The sequence below is a fragment of the Vanessa cardui genome, chromosome 13, assembly GCF_905220365.1.
Source record: "Vanessa cardui chromosome 13, ilVanCard2.1, whole genome shotgun sequence".
Classification (NCBI taxonomy): domain Eukaryota; kingdom Metazoa; phylum Arthropoda; class Insecta; order Lepidoptera; family Nymphalidae; genus Vanessa; species Vanessa cardui.
The window spans coordinates 1197197-1213411 of record NC_061135.1 but is presented as its reverse complement, the minus strand read 5'-3'; the positions used below and the strand labels follow the sequence as shown (position 1 = coordinate 1213411).

General features: G+C 32.8%; 1 protein-coding gene across 1 annotated transcript in view; it reads left to right on the top strand.

Moving 5' to 3' along the window:
* Nucleotides 1–12102: 12102 nt before the first annotated feature.
* The window catches only part of LOC124534659 (microtubule-associated protein futsch-like), a 139054-nt gene continuing 134941 nt past the window's right edge, over nucleotides 12103–16215 (top strand). Inside the window, exon 1 of the mRNA XM_047110634.1 lies at nucleotides 12103–12358. Coding sequence (XP_046966590.1) covers nucleotides 12202–12358 — 157 coding nt within the window. The 5' untranslated portion in view covers nucleotides 12103–12201. The remainder of the gene's footprint in view (nucleotides 12359–16215) is intronic.

Sequence of the window (16215 nt, the reverse complement as noted above, 5' to 3'; positions counted from 1 at the left end):
TGTTACGACATTAACCGCCTGTAAATGCCCAACTGCCTGGGTGAGGACTTCCTTTGAGGAGAAAGTTTGGACCATATTCCACTACGCTGTTCCAATGCCAGTGGTTACACATGTGGCAGAATTTCGTTGAAATTAGTCACATGCAGGCTTTCTTTTCACGAATTAAGGACATGAAAATTTAGTGGTCCATACCTGGGTTTGAACCCGCAATCAACAATGTTTAGCTGAAGAATTAAGGCACGATTTGTAACCGCTGGGCCATATCGGTTTTGTATGTAAATGTATTAATTTTATTATTTTTTTTTAGACAACATCACATACATTACTCTGATCCCAATATAAGTAGCTAAAGCACTTGGGTTATGGAAAATCATAAGTAACGACGGCACCACAAACACCCAGACCAAAGAAAACTAATGATAATCTACATTGACTCGGCCGGGAAACGAACCCGAGATCTCGGAGTGACGTACCGATGAAAACCGATGTACACACCACTCGACCACGGAGGTCGTCGTTCATTCATTGATTTATAATTATATGATAGAAAAAAAGTATATTGATTTTGTGTGATTTCTTACGATAAATAATTTGAAACAAAGACTAAAAAACTGAACGTTACAAACAATGTAGAGCTGTAGAATGAAGCACGTGTGGATTTGATAAAAGTTTTTCTATTTAAGTTAGGTAAACAGGTGCAGCGGTACTAGAAACTATATTTATTTGTTTATAATAAGGTAGCTCGTCCGCCTCGTACAGTACTGAGTACTGTTGTTTGTCGGTAGAATAACTGACGAGTGTATCTTCTCAGACGGGCTTGCACTAAGCCCTACCACCAAGTAAAAGTACCACCAAGGTCTGTTTATACATAATTATATATCATCAGCTTACTACATAATGGATGATATGAAGGTAATATATATACACGCTTTTGTTTATATTTTAAAATATTTTCTGTGATTGACAACACAAACTTCAATATTATTTTTTTACTAATAAGACCAAATTATTTTCTGTAGTAACATAGGCCAACATTTTTTTGACCCTGTTACAAAGAGTGGCGCCTCTTAGCACATACTTGAAGAGATACATAAAAGAAGAATTAATAAATATACATATATTATAGTAATAATTAATTATTACTAATTTCAAAATCAAAATAAACTTTATTCAAGTGGGCTTTTACAAGCACTTCTGAATCGTCATATAACAATTTAGTGAAGCTACCACCGGTTCGGAAAGTAGATTCTACTGAGAAGAACCGAAAAGAAACTCAGTAGTTACTCTTTTTCAACATTCAAAAAATACAATCATATTAGTTAAATACAATTATATATGTAATGTATCCTGCCTGGAAGTCAACAGGTATTAACTCCAAGCTTTTTTATTATCTACAAAATTTTGTATCGAATAATATGCCTTTTTTACCAATGTATTTTTACAAACGATTTGGATTTACGAAACGGCAAAGTTAAAAATGTCAATAAAAGTGTCAATATTTGTAAGATATTATATTGTGTAGAGCTTAAAATTATAACTTAAATATAACCAAAATGGGACTTTGTTAGTCGACATTATTTTAACAATAAACAGATGACATATTCTGCGTGGTTGTATGTAAAAAACTTATATTGTGTATTCGCTTACATGGCCATAATGCGGAATGTATCATTTTTACATATTATTATAAAACGAAGCCCACAGTCGTCTGCAATCCAATGCAATTCAATCAAATTCGTTGCAAATTTTAAAGATCTAAGCATACGTAGTAAGTGAGTAAGTAACTTTGTTTTACAGTATGGATTGATGATGTACTTACGTTTTTTTCAAAATGATAAAGACTAATTCCATCAGAAACCGCAAACTCCAACTAGTTCAAATACTAACAAGGGCTTAATAGTCAAACCATAAACTCACTAATTACGTATATTACAATACATCATCATATCAATAGACTGTTTTGTGATACGTGACGACTATACAAGAAACAGTTGAAATTCATGCGAATTAAGAACTTGTGACAAAACGATAAAGGTCATTTTGGTATGCACGGCTTCTACGATAATCTCTTTACAATTAGTTCTGCATAATATTAAAATATTCTCTAATCTCGGTCAGATGAAAATACAGATTAAATAATGGTATATTTGTCTAGAATATAAATGTGTGATTTTATGGAGCGTTTCGTTTCCAGCTGTAGAACAGTGAAGAGCTGGAGTGCAGTTTTTAATGTTTCTAGATCCTTTTAGTTGTCGAAATAAAAAGCACCAAATACGTGACCCAGAATAAACGGTGTCATGTCTCTTTAAAATTCAAAAAAAGATTCATCGCTTTCCCATATGTAGGAACAGGGTTTTCTTTTATTGTATTTTTTTTTAATGATAGTATAACTAAGAGGTTCCTTTGTACTTCGGTTTTGGTTTTGGAAATATGAGCTTTGTAACGCATATATTTGTGAAATATATTTAGGTTTAATGGTTTTGTCTTTTTTGATATGTGTGGGAGATATGTTCAGGATTTCTGCATAAGCTAAACAGTCTTGAGATTCTTTATACTGGCCCTAATCTCGCCTTAAAAGACTTGGCCGAGGAATTGCTTAGATCATCAACCAGAATGTCAGATTTGATAATTGTGTGACGATTTTAAAAAAGCGTGGTGCTAATATCTGGTGACTTCCACGCAGGATATATTAATTAAAATAATTGTATTTAACTAACATGACTTTGTACTTTTAAATGTTAAAAAAGAGTAACTAATAAGTTTCTTTTCCGAACCGGTGGTAGCTTCAATTAGTTGTAAAATGACGATTCAAAAGTCTACTTGAATAAAGTTTATTTTGATTTGATTTGATTTGATTCATTGGTGGGCAGACAGCTGACTAGAATAGCAATACTAGGTATCGTTGTTTGGCGGTAGAATATATAACAAGTAAGTGGTGCTTACCCAGACGGGCTTGCAGGAACAAAAAAAACAACTAATAAAATAGCCTAAAAACAAAGTAATACAAAAATGTTACAAAATTGACGCTGTCACTTGGCAAGCGAGGCGAACATCAATCATAAATATGTATTAACGTCGTATATGTAACATTAAATTTATTGTCATAAGTTATTATGTAAACTTACCAGTAAAACCTAAGTTACATCAAATCGCTAGACACTAATATATAGCAATGTGTGTGTGTGTGAGACCACACATCGATAAATTTAAATAGAATTGCGGGTTCAAACCCAGGCAAGCACAATTAAATTTCATGTGCTTATTTTTGGGTTTATAATTCATCTCGTGCTCAGCGGTAAAGGAAAACGTTATGAGAAAACATGCAGATGTCTAATTTCAACGAATTTCTGCCACATGTAAATCCACCAAACCGCATTGGAGCAGCGTGGTGGAATAGGCTCCAAACCTTGCAGTGGCAAATATATAGGCTGTTGTTGTTGATGATCAATTATTTTGCTTTAAATAATACGCAGCCATACAGACTTTCAACTTTCATGATTAGCTCCAACTTTTCCACTTTTGTCTGGCTAAGTTGCACAGACAAAATTCAATAGAAATCTGTGCTCAGTCTGTGTCGTGTGGACCTACTATTAGGGGTCTTGCACCAAATATATCTGTGACAGATTTACAATGCCATCGGTTTGTGACATTGAAGTCAAAGAAAGTGCACTTGTCTTTGCAACATTTGCGCACATATGCCCTGTGAAGTTGGCTGGCCACCCTCAAGAATATAAGATATCCATCATCATTCATTATCGACAGGATACTTGCAACGCGGCGGAGCATTAATCAGTCATTTTTGTATCACAGGCGCTTAGTGACTGACGCGTTGCTAGCCAGCTATTAAGAGTGACATCTCGAAGCCTCATATATTAGTTAGTAGGTCAATAATAGACGCTTGGACGCCCGCCAAGAAAGCGGAGCCTTGTTTGTTGATACATCTAATGGGCTAGAAGTCTAATCTTAATGTGACATTTTCTTTTTGTCGATGCCGTAAGATATTAGTTAGTATTCGAAGTAAGTTTTAAGTTACCCGTCTCGGTAGGTACTCGGTCTCATCATGTATTGTAGCGACAAATAGCAATACTCAGTATTGTTGTTATCCGGTTTGAAGGATTAGTGAGTCAGTGACCTAAAGGCACAAGGGACAGAAAAACTTAGTCACCAACTTTGGTGCCAATTAGTGTTTTAAGGAATAGTTACCACTTACTATCAAATGACCTATTTGCCCTTCCGAATGTTAATTGAATAAATCGTAAGGTATTATTATTTATTATTAGTTATTTTACTATACACGGGTATTATATTATGTTTTAGTTTATACACACTAGATGTCCATGCCCGTCAAATTCGGTGTAGAGTTCGTGTTGCGATGATCGTTTATGGTTTCCCTAGTGCTTTTGTGTGGATGTGATGGTAAATGATAATATCTGAGACTTATTATTATTATTAGGTATCTACGACAGCACTATTCTGGAAATAATCATTTCGTATCTCACACTTGAAATGTGAAAAACGAACATACAGTGATACGCTGATTGATATGTTTAAGTTATAATGATTACAGATGGTATTGAATTACATTTTCTGAACGATTGATTGAATGGTGAATAATAGTTCGTTGGTGAGTTTCCACTTTGTTCATATATATTAGCTCCACAGGTATCGATTCAGTTGGAGCTGGATGAAAATCAATTATATTATGCGCAGGCGGGCTCTCCTGGCGCCAACGTGTCTGCGAACAGTCGAATGGATGTTGTGTAATCAAATTATGTTTACATTACGTACTTTTTTTGCTAAATAAAAAAGACACTACGAACACACACAAATGTAAAAACACACTTACACATATATATGTTTCATAAAATACTATATTGTTATGTATCTCTAAGGACTAAATTTAAAGTTATAAGTTTTTAAGGGATTTTATCTTCAATTATATTTAAAAAAATAAAACCAAACGAGTAGTTTTTAAAAAAAATCAAAAATTAAACTTTAAGAGTTAAGTGATCGTAATAATTGAATTAAAAACATTAACAACATTGAGAAAGAATAAGAAATACCTATCAGGAAAAAAACCCGACAACAGATGTATTATTCCGGGAAGACAACAGGACGGACGTGACGTCACTCACCCTCGTCCACCCTCACGAGGGAAGCCATGCCATGCGTCATACATCGATAACGTTTCATTCCGTAGATGTTTTTAATTAATTACTTTATACAATATTCGTTTTTTAAATATTAATGAACGTATAAAAATATTGATTCAAGTTACACACTGAAGCTATAAACAATTTAAAAAACCTTTTTAACTAGTTGTCACCTACTTAGCTTATAATTAATGGTTGGTTAGATGTTAGGTGTAGCAATGTAGCCCATGCACTATACTTTTATAATTTTATTATAGATTAAAATATCTTAAACTATTGACTCGCCTATTCTATACTATAGAATTTGTTTATTTACGAAATCACATTAGAAACTCTAAAATTATTAGCATTTCTTTACTATATTGTCCACGTATTATATACAATAAAGATCCTCTGGAATCACTCTATCAATAATAAAATCCGCATCAAAATCGTTGTGTAATTTTAAAGATTTAAGCATACTTAGGAACGGACAGTGGTAAACGACTTTGTTTTATAATATGTAACGAAGATAATGACAATGATCTAATCACTAGAAAAGATAAACATAGGACTGATGGTATGGTCAACACCCTAGAAATGTCACTTAAATTATATTAAAAGAACAATTATTATGACTACATTTATTACATATAATATTTCTTGTAATTTTATGAAATTTTGATATTTGACCGAATTATATCGTGACGTGACAATTCAGAAGTTTTTTATCAGCCTATTTGAAAAGATAATATTTTAATTTGTAATTTTGACAACTTGTCACCTCCACCAAACAAAATAATCGGCTTAGTTAGTCTTAGCTCTTAGTCTAATATTAAATATTTATTTAAAATTATTAATATTATTATAATTACAGTATAAAAAAACGGATTGTATAGAGTATGCTTTCGTCATTTTAAATTAAATTAAAAAAGTAAAGGTTAATGACCGCTTGGCATGGTGCAAAGAATGCAGCATTTCTCGTTGAATCAATGTGTTGTGGGCGAACTGAAGCGATCCTGTCAAAAGTGGGGGCAATAAGTCTGGGCATTACATGTTCTTACGTCACATGAACTTTTACTGCAAACTGCAGAACATATCTGCCAATAAACGGATTCAGAACTAATACCGAAAATTATGAATAGATGTGTATTGTACTCTACAGGATTATATAAAAGAACTTGGAATTACCATTTGCTGTTTGTACACAATATACAAATATAATAATTGTGTTGTATACTTATAACATGAATATTTTTTAATTGATAAAAGCGTAACCGCGATTAATGTTTTATTACTTCTAGAATCTTGTAAGTAGAATTTCCGAACCTTTGGCGGCTTAACATTAAAATATACCTTACAAAAATACATTTTGAGTGCTTCTTACTTGTAGTTGCAGATCTTTTACCTTTCAAATGATGAATGAGCTTTTACAAGCACCCTTGATCGTCATTTAACAATTAAGTGAAGCTACCACCGGTTCGGAAAGTAGATTCTGTAGATTCTACCGAGAAGAACCGGCAAGAAACTCAGTAGCCACTCTTTTTAACATTGAAAAAATACAAAGTCATGTTAGTTAAATACAATTATTTAAATTAATATTTAATTCTAAACTTTACTTCTATTCTATTCTATTTAATTCTAAAGTTCTCTTTTCTGCACAGTGGAAACCGTTAGAAAGGTACACAACCTGGAATTGAAGCTGCAGGTGGGGGCTGTTGATATCATGTTGATATAACGCATCCACAGTCCCTCTCGTGAGGTAAAACGTCTAATATGGCTGGGGTATTGAAACAATAATTGGAGAATAAATTATATTTACTCATAATCTACTGCTAACATAAGCATTTTTGTGGAATACCATTTGCGCATATTTCTCGTTAATTGCCCATTTGACAGTTTTAATATTTTCAAGAAGTATGCCAAGTGAAAAGTAGGTTGGTAATTGGCTACTATTGCTTTAAAAATACTTTATTATGTTATTTTATTTATTAGGGTCTTGAACTTATTTCTAGATCTTTTAGATTATTATTTAATACTGACTATAAGATCTTTCGACTAAACTCTTTCATCGGTAAGATCATTGATGTGATTCCATTATATTATATACTAGAGACCTACCTGGCTTCGCACGGGTATTAGGCTTCATATGTATCATTATATTCAGACCAAATTACATAAAATCATTATAAACTGTAGTTAGTTCAGTAGTTTTTTCGTGAAAGAGTAACAATCAAACATACATCCATCCTCACGAACTTTCGCATTTTTAATATTAGTTGGATATAAATACAAAATTAAATAGTACCGTTTTTGTTCTTTCAGGTTTTTACTTTGGATACAATTAGTAATATGAAATTATATATAAAAATTAGGCCACGATGGCCATCTTCTTATAGTTCATTTCCTAACTCAATTTTAAATACAGCTCATTAGGAAATTTTCGAAGCTTACGTTTCTTATAAGAATCTTTGGGTTCATAATGAAATTCCGTTTTTTTGGAATACTAATTACAATTTTATTCTTGGACCAGTACAGCTTTGAGAGCGTATTGAAATAAAATGCTGAATCCAGATGATGTTGCATTAGATCAGGTTTATTCGTAACATCATTGTCGTCTCAGGACAACAACAGCCTGTATATTCCCACGGCTGGGCTAAAGGCCTCCTCTCCCTTTGAGGAGAGGGTTTGGAACATATTCCACCACGTTGTTCCAATGCGGGTTGGTGGAATACACTTGTGGCAGAATTTCTATGAAATTTGTCACATGCAAGTTTCCTCACGATGTTTTACTTCACCGCTGAGCACGAGATTAATTATAAATTAAGCACATGAATCAGCGTTGCTTACCTGGGTTGGAACTCACGCGTTCTAACCACTGGGCCATCTCGTCTCAGGACACTTACTTTTAATAGATCAGTTCAGTAAAATGTCATGACATTGCAAAATATTTTATTTAATACTAATAGTCAGCCGCGGGTTCGCTCGCGTTTAAGTCCTTTCTTGGAGTTCAAATATGCTACATACAAAATTTAATCAAAATCGGTTCAGCGGTTTGATATGAAACAGCGTCAGACAGATATAGAGTCACATTCAATTTTATAATATTAATATAGATTTATATTTAGTCTTATTTTAGAAGGCTAAGGAATTATTTTTTAGAAAAAAAGTAGTTTTATAAAATATAGGTAGTGAGTTGGTTCAACCTATAGCTGATACCTTTGTTAATCGTCCTCTGATTGAATCTTTAATTAATGCGCTGTGATATTCAATTCCATTCGAAATTTAAATTAATATAATCGTTTAAATTCTCTGTTTAAATAATATAGACTGTGGTATAGTAATGTACATCCAAGCGCTATATGAATGAAGTTATTTAATTATTTATTATAAATTCATTATTTTCGATAATCTGTTCATAGTTATAATTTAATAATAATCTAAAACACTTGTGTTATGGAAATCAGAAGTAACGACGGTACCACAAACACCCAGACCCAAGACAGACGAAGAAATCTAATGAATTTTCTACATCGAACCCGGGACCTCGGAGTGGCGTTTCCATGAAAACTCGTGTACACACTACTCGACCGCAGTGGTCGTCGCTAACTAATAAATACTGACACTGTAATAAAAGACCAATGAACTTAAGTAAAGACAATAACATATGCCGTTGTTATAGTAACTAGTTTTTTACGAAAAATTAAAAAAAAATTTATCTTGTTAAAAGACGATTCATAAGTGCTAGTAAAAGCCTACTTGAATAAAGTATACTTTGATTTTTGATTTTAAGAATAGTGGTGTAAATCAATCTGGTGACCATTATAACAATTGAGTATTCTTAACAACGCTTTCAGTGTGATTAATATTAAGCGCAATGCTTAGTCACGAGCGCAAATGCACTGCGACATATAACTGTCACTTGAAAATCAATTTGGGTCGTCTGTTTTAAATCTTTATTTTTTATCTTATTCGAATTAAACTTTTGTATCGTAATTTTACAGGATTACGATATGTTACAATTGTTACCTAACTACATAAACAACAGCCTGTAAATTTCCCACTACTGGGTAAAAGCCTCCTCTCCCTTTGAGCTATTCTACCACGCTGTTCCAATGTGGTTGGAATACACATGTGGCAGAACTTTTATGAAATTAGAAACATGCAGGTTCCCTCACTATTTTTTCCTTCACCGCCGAGAACGAGATGAATTGTAAACACAAATTCAGTGGTGCTTGCCTAGGTTTAAATCCGTAATCATCGGTTAAGATGCACGCGTTCTAACCAGATGACAGAGAGAGGGCCTATCTCACCTAACTTCACAAAGTAAATAAATAATTATTTTATCGAGCAATGTATACGCTTTTACAAAAATATTATCCCTAAAAACGAAAGTACGAAACAGAAATATGAAATATAACATTACAAATCTGATTTTCTTTAATCTGTGTTCTGTTGTACAGTCACATTGAACAGAATTAATAATATACCAATAAATATGTTATAAGTTTTATTAAAACTTGACAATATTGTTTATTAAATTCTCCTTCATATTTATTTATACTTAAAACATAATATTAGGAACATAAATAGGTAAATAAGCATTTTGTTTATAAAATTAAAATACAATCAAAATCAACAGCCTGTAAACCCAGTCCTAGGCTAAGGCCTCTTCTCCCTTTTGAGGAGAAGGTCTTGAAGCACATTCCTCTGCTCCAATGCGGGTTGGTTCAATATCATAGCCTTTTACTTGGTGGTAGGGCTTTGTGCAAGCCTGCCTGAGTAGGTACCAACCACTCATCAGGTATTTTGCCGCTAAACAACAGTACTCAGTATTGTTGTGTTCCGGTTTAAAGGGTGAGTGAGCCAGTGTAACTATAGGCACAAGATGATAGCGTAGTTAATATTTCTTACAGCGTCATTGTCTATGGGTGATGGTGGCCCATATGCTCGTCCGCCAACCTATTTCATAATAAAAATGAAATTGAAATTACTTATTGATTGTCCAATAAAACACTATCACCGGTTCGGAAAAGAAAATACCGTGTCTTGAGATGAATCGGCGAATTAAACTAAGAGGTATTTTTAAAGGTCGGTTTGTAATTTTTTTTACGTATATTTTTATGATTAGAACACCAGATCAGATCAAATTTAATGTAAAGTTTATGTTTCGGTATCTTGATTATATTGAAAAGAAACGAAAAGAGAAATTAGTAAAAGAAATTCTTTTTCGACGATAAAATACACATTTCTGAAGAAATATATGTAAAATAAACAATAATTTTCAATGATTATTTACCGCATTAAATAATAAAATAAATACTATGAATAAAATGCGCTATTGTTGATGATATCCAATAAAAAAAAAAACAGCGCCTTCTTGTTTTATTATTATTTATTTTGATTGTTAGTTACAGGAAGTAATTTCAGCTAGCAGTGATTACGACAAAAGCATATAATTATATAAAAATTGTGTAAGACACCACGTCAGGACATATGAATTTTAAACACCTCAAAAATCAAAATCAATATATTCTAGCTACTAATTCGGTAGCTACTATTCTACTGAAAAGAAACGGTTAGAAAATTAGTAATTGGTCTATTTCACCATATTAGTTACAGTATTAATAAATAATTAAAACAATGAATACACATTGAATATAAAAGTAATAAACCAAACACTATATGTGCATAAGCTAAATACCACTGACTGATCACGAGATCACCGAAACCATAGAAAAGATTTACTTATACAATAAAAAAAAATGAGTGAGCCAGTGTAACTACAGGTACACGGTACATACTAAGTTCCTAAGGATGTAAGGATTTTATTATGATATGTATGACTCGTGGTGACCACTTACCATCAAGTGGCTCATGTATCCATTCGCCGACCTCAGAAAAAAACAATAATTTTAAATATAGCATAGTCACTCCTTACACGAAGCAGAACGCTCGGTAACATTTTGTGTAATTTTTTAATGAGATTTTTTACTGTGTATGAATTTTACCTGTACGATGTCAGGCGGGTTTGCTAGTCTAGAATAAAACAGGTCAAGTTATTAACATCATGTTATTAAGTCGAGAAAGCAAATTAATAGCACAATTTATTAGCCGATAACCAAAATGATAGATTGGTTAAAAGTTAATTGTTGCAGCTTCAAATCCCGGCAGCACAGCTGAATTTTCATGTATGTATGTCCTTAATTGTTTGCGTTTATAATTCACGCCGTGCCCGGCGGTGAAGGACAGCGTCGTGAGAAAACCTGCATGTGTCGGATGAAACTTAATGGAACTTTTCATTTTACTTTTCTAAAGATAGAAAATCAAAGTCTTGATTATTCTTTACATAATGTACCTTGAAGAATATTTTAATTATTATATCGTAAAATATATTTTTTGGTTAATGTGTTTTTCAATTTTGAATACTGTTACATATGTATGTATAAATATCTACATATATGTCAATAAAATAAAGTAATATTTAATAATAGTCTTATCATTTTGAGATATTTTGTTGAATCTATCTGATAATTTTATTAGTCATCTCGTGCTGCAGTTGCTAAATAAACGATACGACGTTTTATAGTAAGCGAGGCGCTAAGGAAGTTCGTCTCGAGAGCGGGAGGCAATAATGGCAGCGGGCAGCGCTCAAACATCCGCAAACAGAACCGCGGCACCGCCACGGTTATATCATTATCGATTGTACAACCTTTGCCTAACAGCTGAGACCGAGGTTATTTAGCCGGCTTGTTTAGACGCAATGCAGATCACGTGTGCGCCGCTCAGCCTAGAGCCTCCTCTGTATACGCCCTACGAATGCACCGTCTCGCTCTTATGAGTGGTGAAAGTGACGCGTCGATTGAGAGAGAAAGTCGGGACCGGAGAGACGTCGGCGCGTCTGCGTGGCGCGCACCTAGCGCGGTCGATTTGTGAGCGTTGCGCGCGCAAACGGGTAGCCCGCCGTCCGAATAGTGACATTCCGTGCGGAGTTGTCGTCCGAAGCGGTCGGTTCATTACGCTTGCACTGGGCGAACCGTCGGCAGTAGCGCCGGCGCCGCCGTCGGCGATGGACCACGACGAGGACAGATCTTTGTCCCTGGGGACGGAGGTCTCGGCCTCCGTGCCTCCACCGAGCCCCCTGACGGGATGCTATCTACTCGCTGTCATTGGGGAACCCCATACTGATGAACACAAGGAGATTATCCTTCAGCGGCTCGTTAAAGGTAAGTCCCGGTTGTATGTCAAGTTGACAGCTGTCAAATCCCGAAGGGCGATTCCCAGCGCTTTCACCGGCACGATTCGAGAAAGTATCTCATTATTATTTTTTTGCAATAATTGCGTTGTGTAAGTAAGCATTGTTTACGGCGTTAGAATTTTCTCGAATAAAAAAAGGGTGTTCTCGTGATAGGATTATTTCTTTCACGAAACATCCGTTTTCCGTGACGTCATCTGTGACGTATCTAGTTTTTCTAAGCCGGCCTACCTAATTGAATCAATTGGCCAACTATATTCGTACAATTTTATTGTTACGGTGTTAGAATCAGATGTAATGTATTTTTTGCCGTACTTATTCACGCTAAACGTCGTAAAGTGACTTACCACCGGCATTTTAAATTTAGAATTATAAGTCACTATGTAGTTTGTATAACATAGTCTTAATTCTCACTTAACAGCTTATAAACTATATAACGATAAAAAAATGTAAATCATTAAAAAACTATGCAATTTCAATAAATAGAACAAACAGATTTAACTTTAAATATTTAATCACAAAACGTAAAACAAGACTGTAATGTTATGTAACTGTTATAAGCACGTTTTATAGCTATCCGGGAACGGGACAAACATACATACAGCGCCGACGACTTTACTCTACCGCCGCGAAGGATCGGTTTCGTATCGATCTGACTATCGCATGCGGAGAAACACCCAAAGGATAAAACTAGTCTAATTACAAACTGCTCTCGACGACGTACAAACATACAAACAATTATTATTACTCGTTATTTTTTTGCATATGAAACCTTTTTACGATATTTTAGCTACTAAACATTTCAAATGTCGTAATGCAGTGACATAATTTTCCCGACACTGTAATTAGTACCAAGAAGATAACAATCATAATTTCAACCAGCTAACATTAAGTTTTGTTTTTAAATTTAGTACTCAATCTTTAGACTATGGACGCAAATTTTGCAGACAATACAAAGAGGTAACGCTGATCATACAAAATAAATGTTTTAAACACAAAGTATATCAAATATTTAATTGAATTTTTATTTGCATTAAAAATTATGCAGACCATTAATATTTGTGAGATGATATGATTTAACGTTATAAATATTATTCAAAATTCTATAACGTTATAAGAAACCATAATAAAAACGAATACAATCACAACAACAGTTATTTTCCGAATAATATAAAGTATGTACATTAGAAAGCCTAAAAATATGACAAAAACGCAAACTGTACTTACAATATAATTGCTATAAATAAAGCAAGTCGCAGACGCCGGCCGTCGGCACATGGACATAGAACGAACAGCAATAACAACATATTTTAAATATCGAACAAATCAACTGACATTTGACGAATGATTTAAAATCGAATTTTGATTACAATAGAATGTATTCGACAAAATCGGATACGAATCTTTTGATGTCTTTGCCTATTATAAAAAAAAAATTAAAATGACACATTAAAAATTTGGACATGTATAACGCACGCATTTTATATATTATCATCTTACGTCATTTAATCTCTTAAAAAAATAAATATTTCGATTTGGAATCGTATTATTTATGATTTTGGTCTTACCGTATATTTGAGAAAGATATAGATCTTCATATTAATCACATCGTATGAGTCATTTGATTGATACAGTTTTCGATGAAGAAACTCCACTGCTAAATAAGCGTACTTTATGAAGACATGATATGGTTGCGTTGATACTAAAAGTAAATAAACAAACATAATATAACAACAATACTATTTATAAACAATAATTTAATATATAATATACATATGTGTATTATCACGTTTAAGAATAAAACGCAAGGGAAAAGTATCACGCGACGGATAAATCTTATATTCATATATTACAATAATATCGTATATTTTTTATTTTACAATAATAAACTAAGCTTAAAGCTGTCAAAGTTTTCGAATGCGAACACCACAGATAACAATCAACATTAAATTACATTTTTTTTTATAATTAGAATTACTTTTGATATAAATATTATAGCTAATATTCAATATTATGCAATAGTTTTCATGAATTACTTTAAACAAAAACAAATAGATTTTTAGGGATCTAAATAGTTACTATACACTCATTGTATTATGCTAAACAGTAATCATTATTATTATAACGTCTTAAAGTATTAAGTTAGTGAGTCAGTAAGTGTAACAAAATGAAAAGCGGGACAAATATTAGTTACCAAGATTGGAGGCGATACAGCAAAACTGTCAATAGACGTTTGTGATAGATGGATAAAAATATCTCACATTGACAACTCGTGGCAAAACGTCTTAACTACTCCTGACACCCTCAATGCTGTAAGGACATGATCTAAAATATGGCATGCTTATAATACTATTAACTTAACGGAACTTTCAATTCGATGTATTAATATTGGCAGTACAATATATATTAATTTACTAGTTGTTGTTGCCCGCGGTTTCGCTTTATGAAGTTGGTTGTCAAATATGTCCTTAATTGGACTTCAAGTTTGCTTCATACCGAATTTCATCAAATTCGGTTCATTGGTTTGGTCGTGAGAGACCGACAGACAGACAGACAGACAGAGTTACTTCCACTCTTAAATTATTAATACAAACAATAAAATCGACTTTTCCATTTTCTAACAAGTTAATTGACACATAGTAATGTAAATGAACTAAGAAATAATTAATTTGTATATCATTATTTCCCTCGGCAGAATATATCGGCACAATAAAATGGCTATGGATTTACAATAGTAATAGGTGACTAAGATTTCTTTACCAAATATTACACAATCAATTAAAAATAAACTTACCCTGTTTTTTTTACCTTAACAATAAGGAATATTAGCTTGTAATAGGTTAACCCAACTAACAAGAAACGAATATCAATCAAATACCAATTATATACAAAACCTTTTAACTAAAGTCCTAATTAACGAATAACAACTTTTCCAATTACAAATTTTAATCGGACCTTAGATAAATATTATCAAGCGAATTGATATCTATGCTGATTTATAAAAAAGGTTTTATATTAAAAATAATTATAAAATGGTGTCTTTTACAAATTGGAAAATATATTTCTTTAATCTGATTGCGGTGACCTATAATGGGATGAGAACAAAATATCTTTATTGAAATTATTTTCATTATCTGTTCATTTTAAAGAAGACTTGTCTGAAATGTAATCTAACTTCATGGACGAATTAAATTGTGCATAATTTTTCATTTGTTTTATTAAAGAAATATAAATTTTACATTCAATTTAATTCTATTAAGTGATAATTTAAAACAGTTTATAAGATTAAGAAAGTAGTTGATTGCGTAATATTTTCCTTTTGATCTGTGACTCTATGTTTTTGAACGCTTGTCTCTGTAAGCTATCTGTCTGGTTAGAACAAGCTTTATATTTTATTTAAAGAACGGCATCTTAACCGTTGATTGCGGGTTCAAACCCAAGCAAGTACCACTATATATATATATATATATATATATATATATATATATATATATATATATATATATATATATATATGCTTCATTTGTGTTTATAATTCATCTCGTGCTCGGCGATGAAGAAAAACATAGTGAGAAAACCTGCATGTGTCTAATTTCATAGAAATTCTGTCACATGTGTATTACACCAACCCGCATTGAAACAGCGAGATGGAATATCGTCCAAACCCTCTCCTTAATGGAAGAGGAGGCCTTATCCCAGCAGTGGGAAATTTACAGGCTGTTACTTTATATAGCTTAATACTATGAATTTAAAGAGTTTGTTTATTACTTCAATTTCAAATTACATATTACAACCCGGGAAATTTCAAGGCAATAGTTAATATATAGA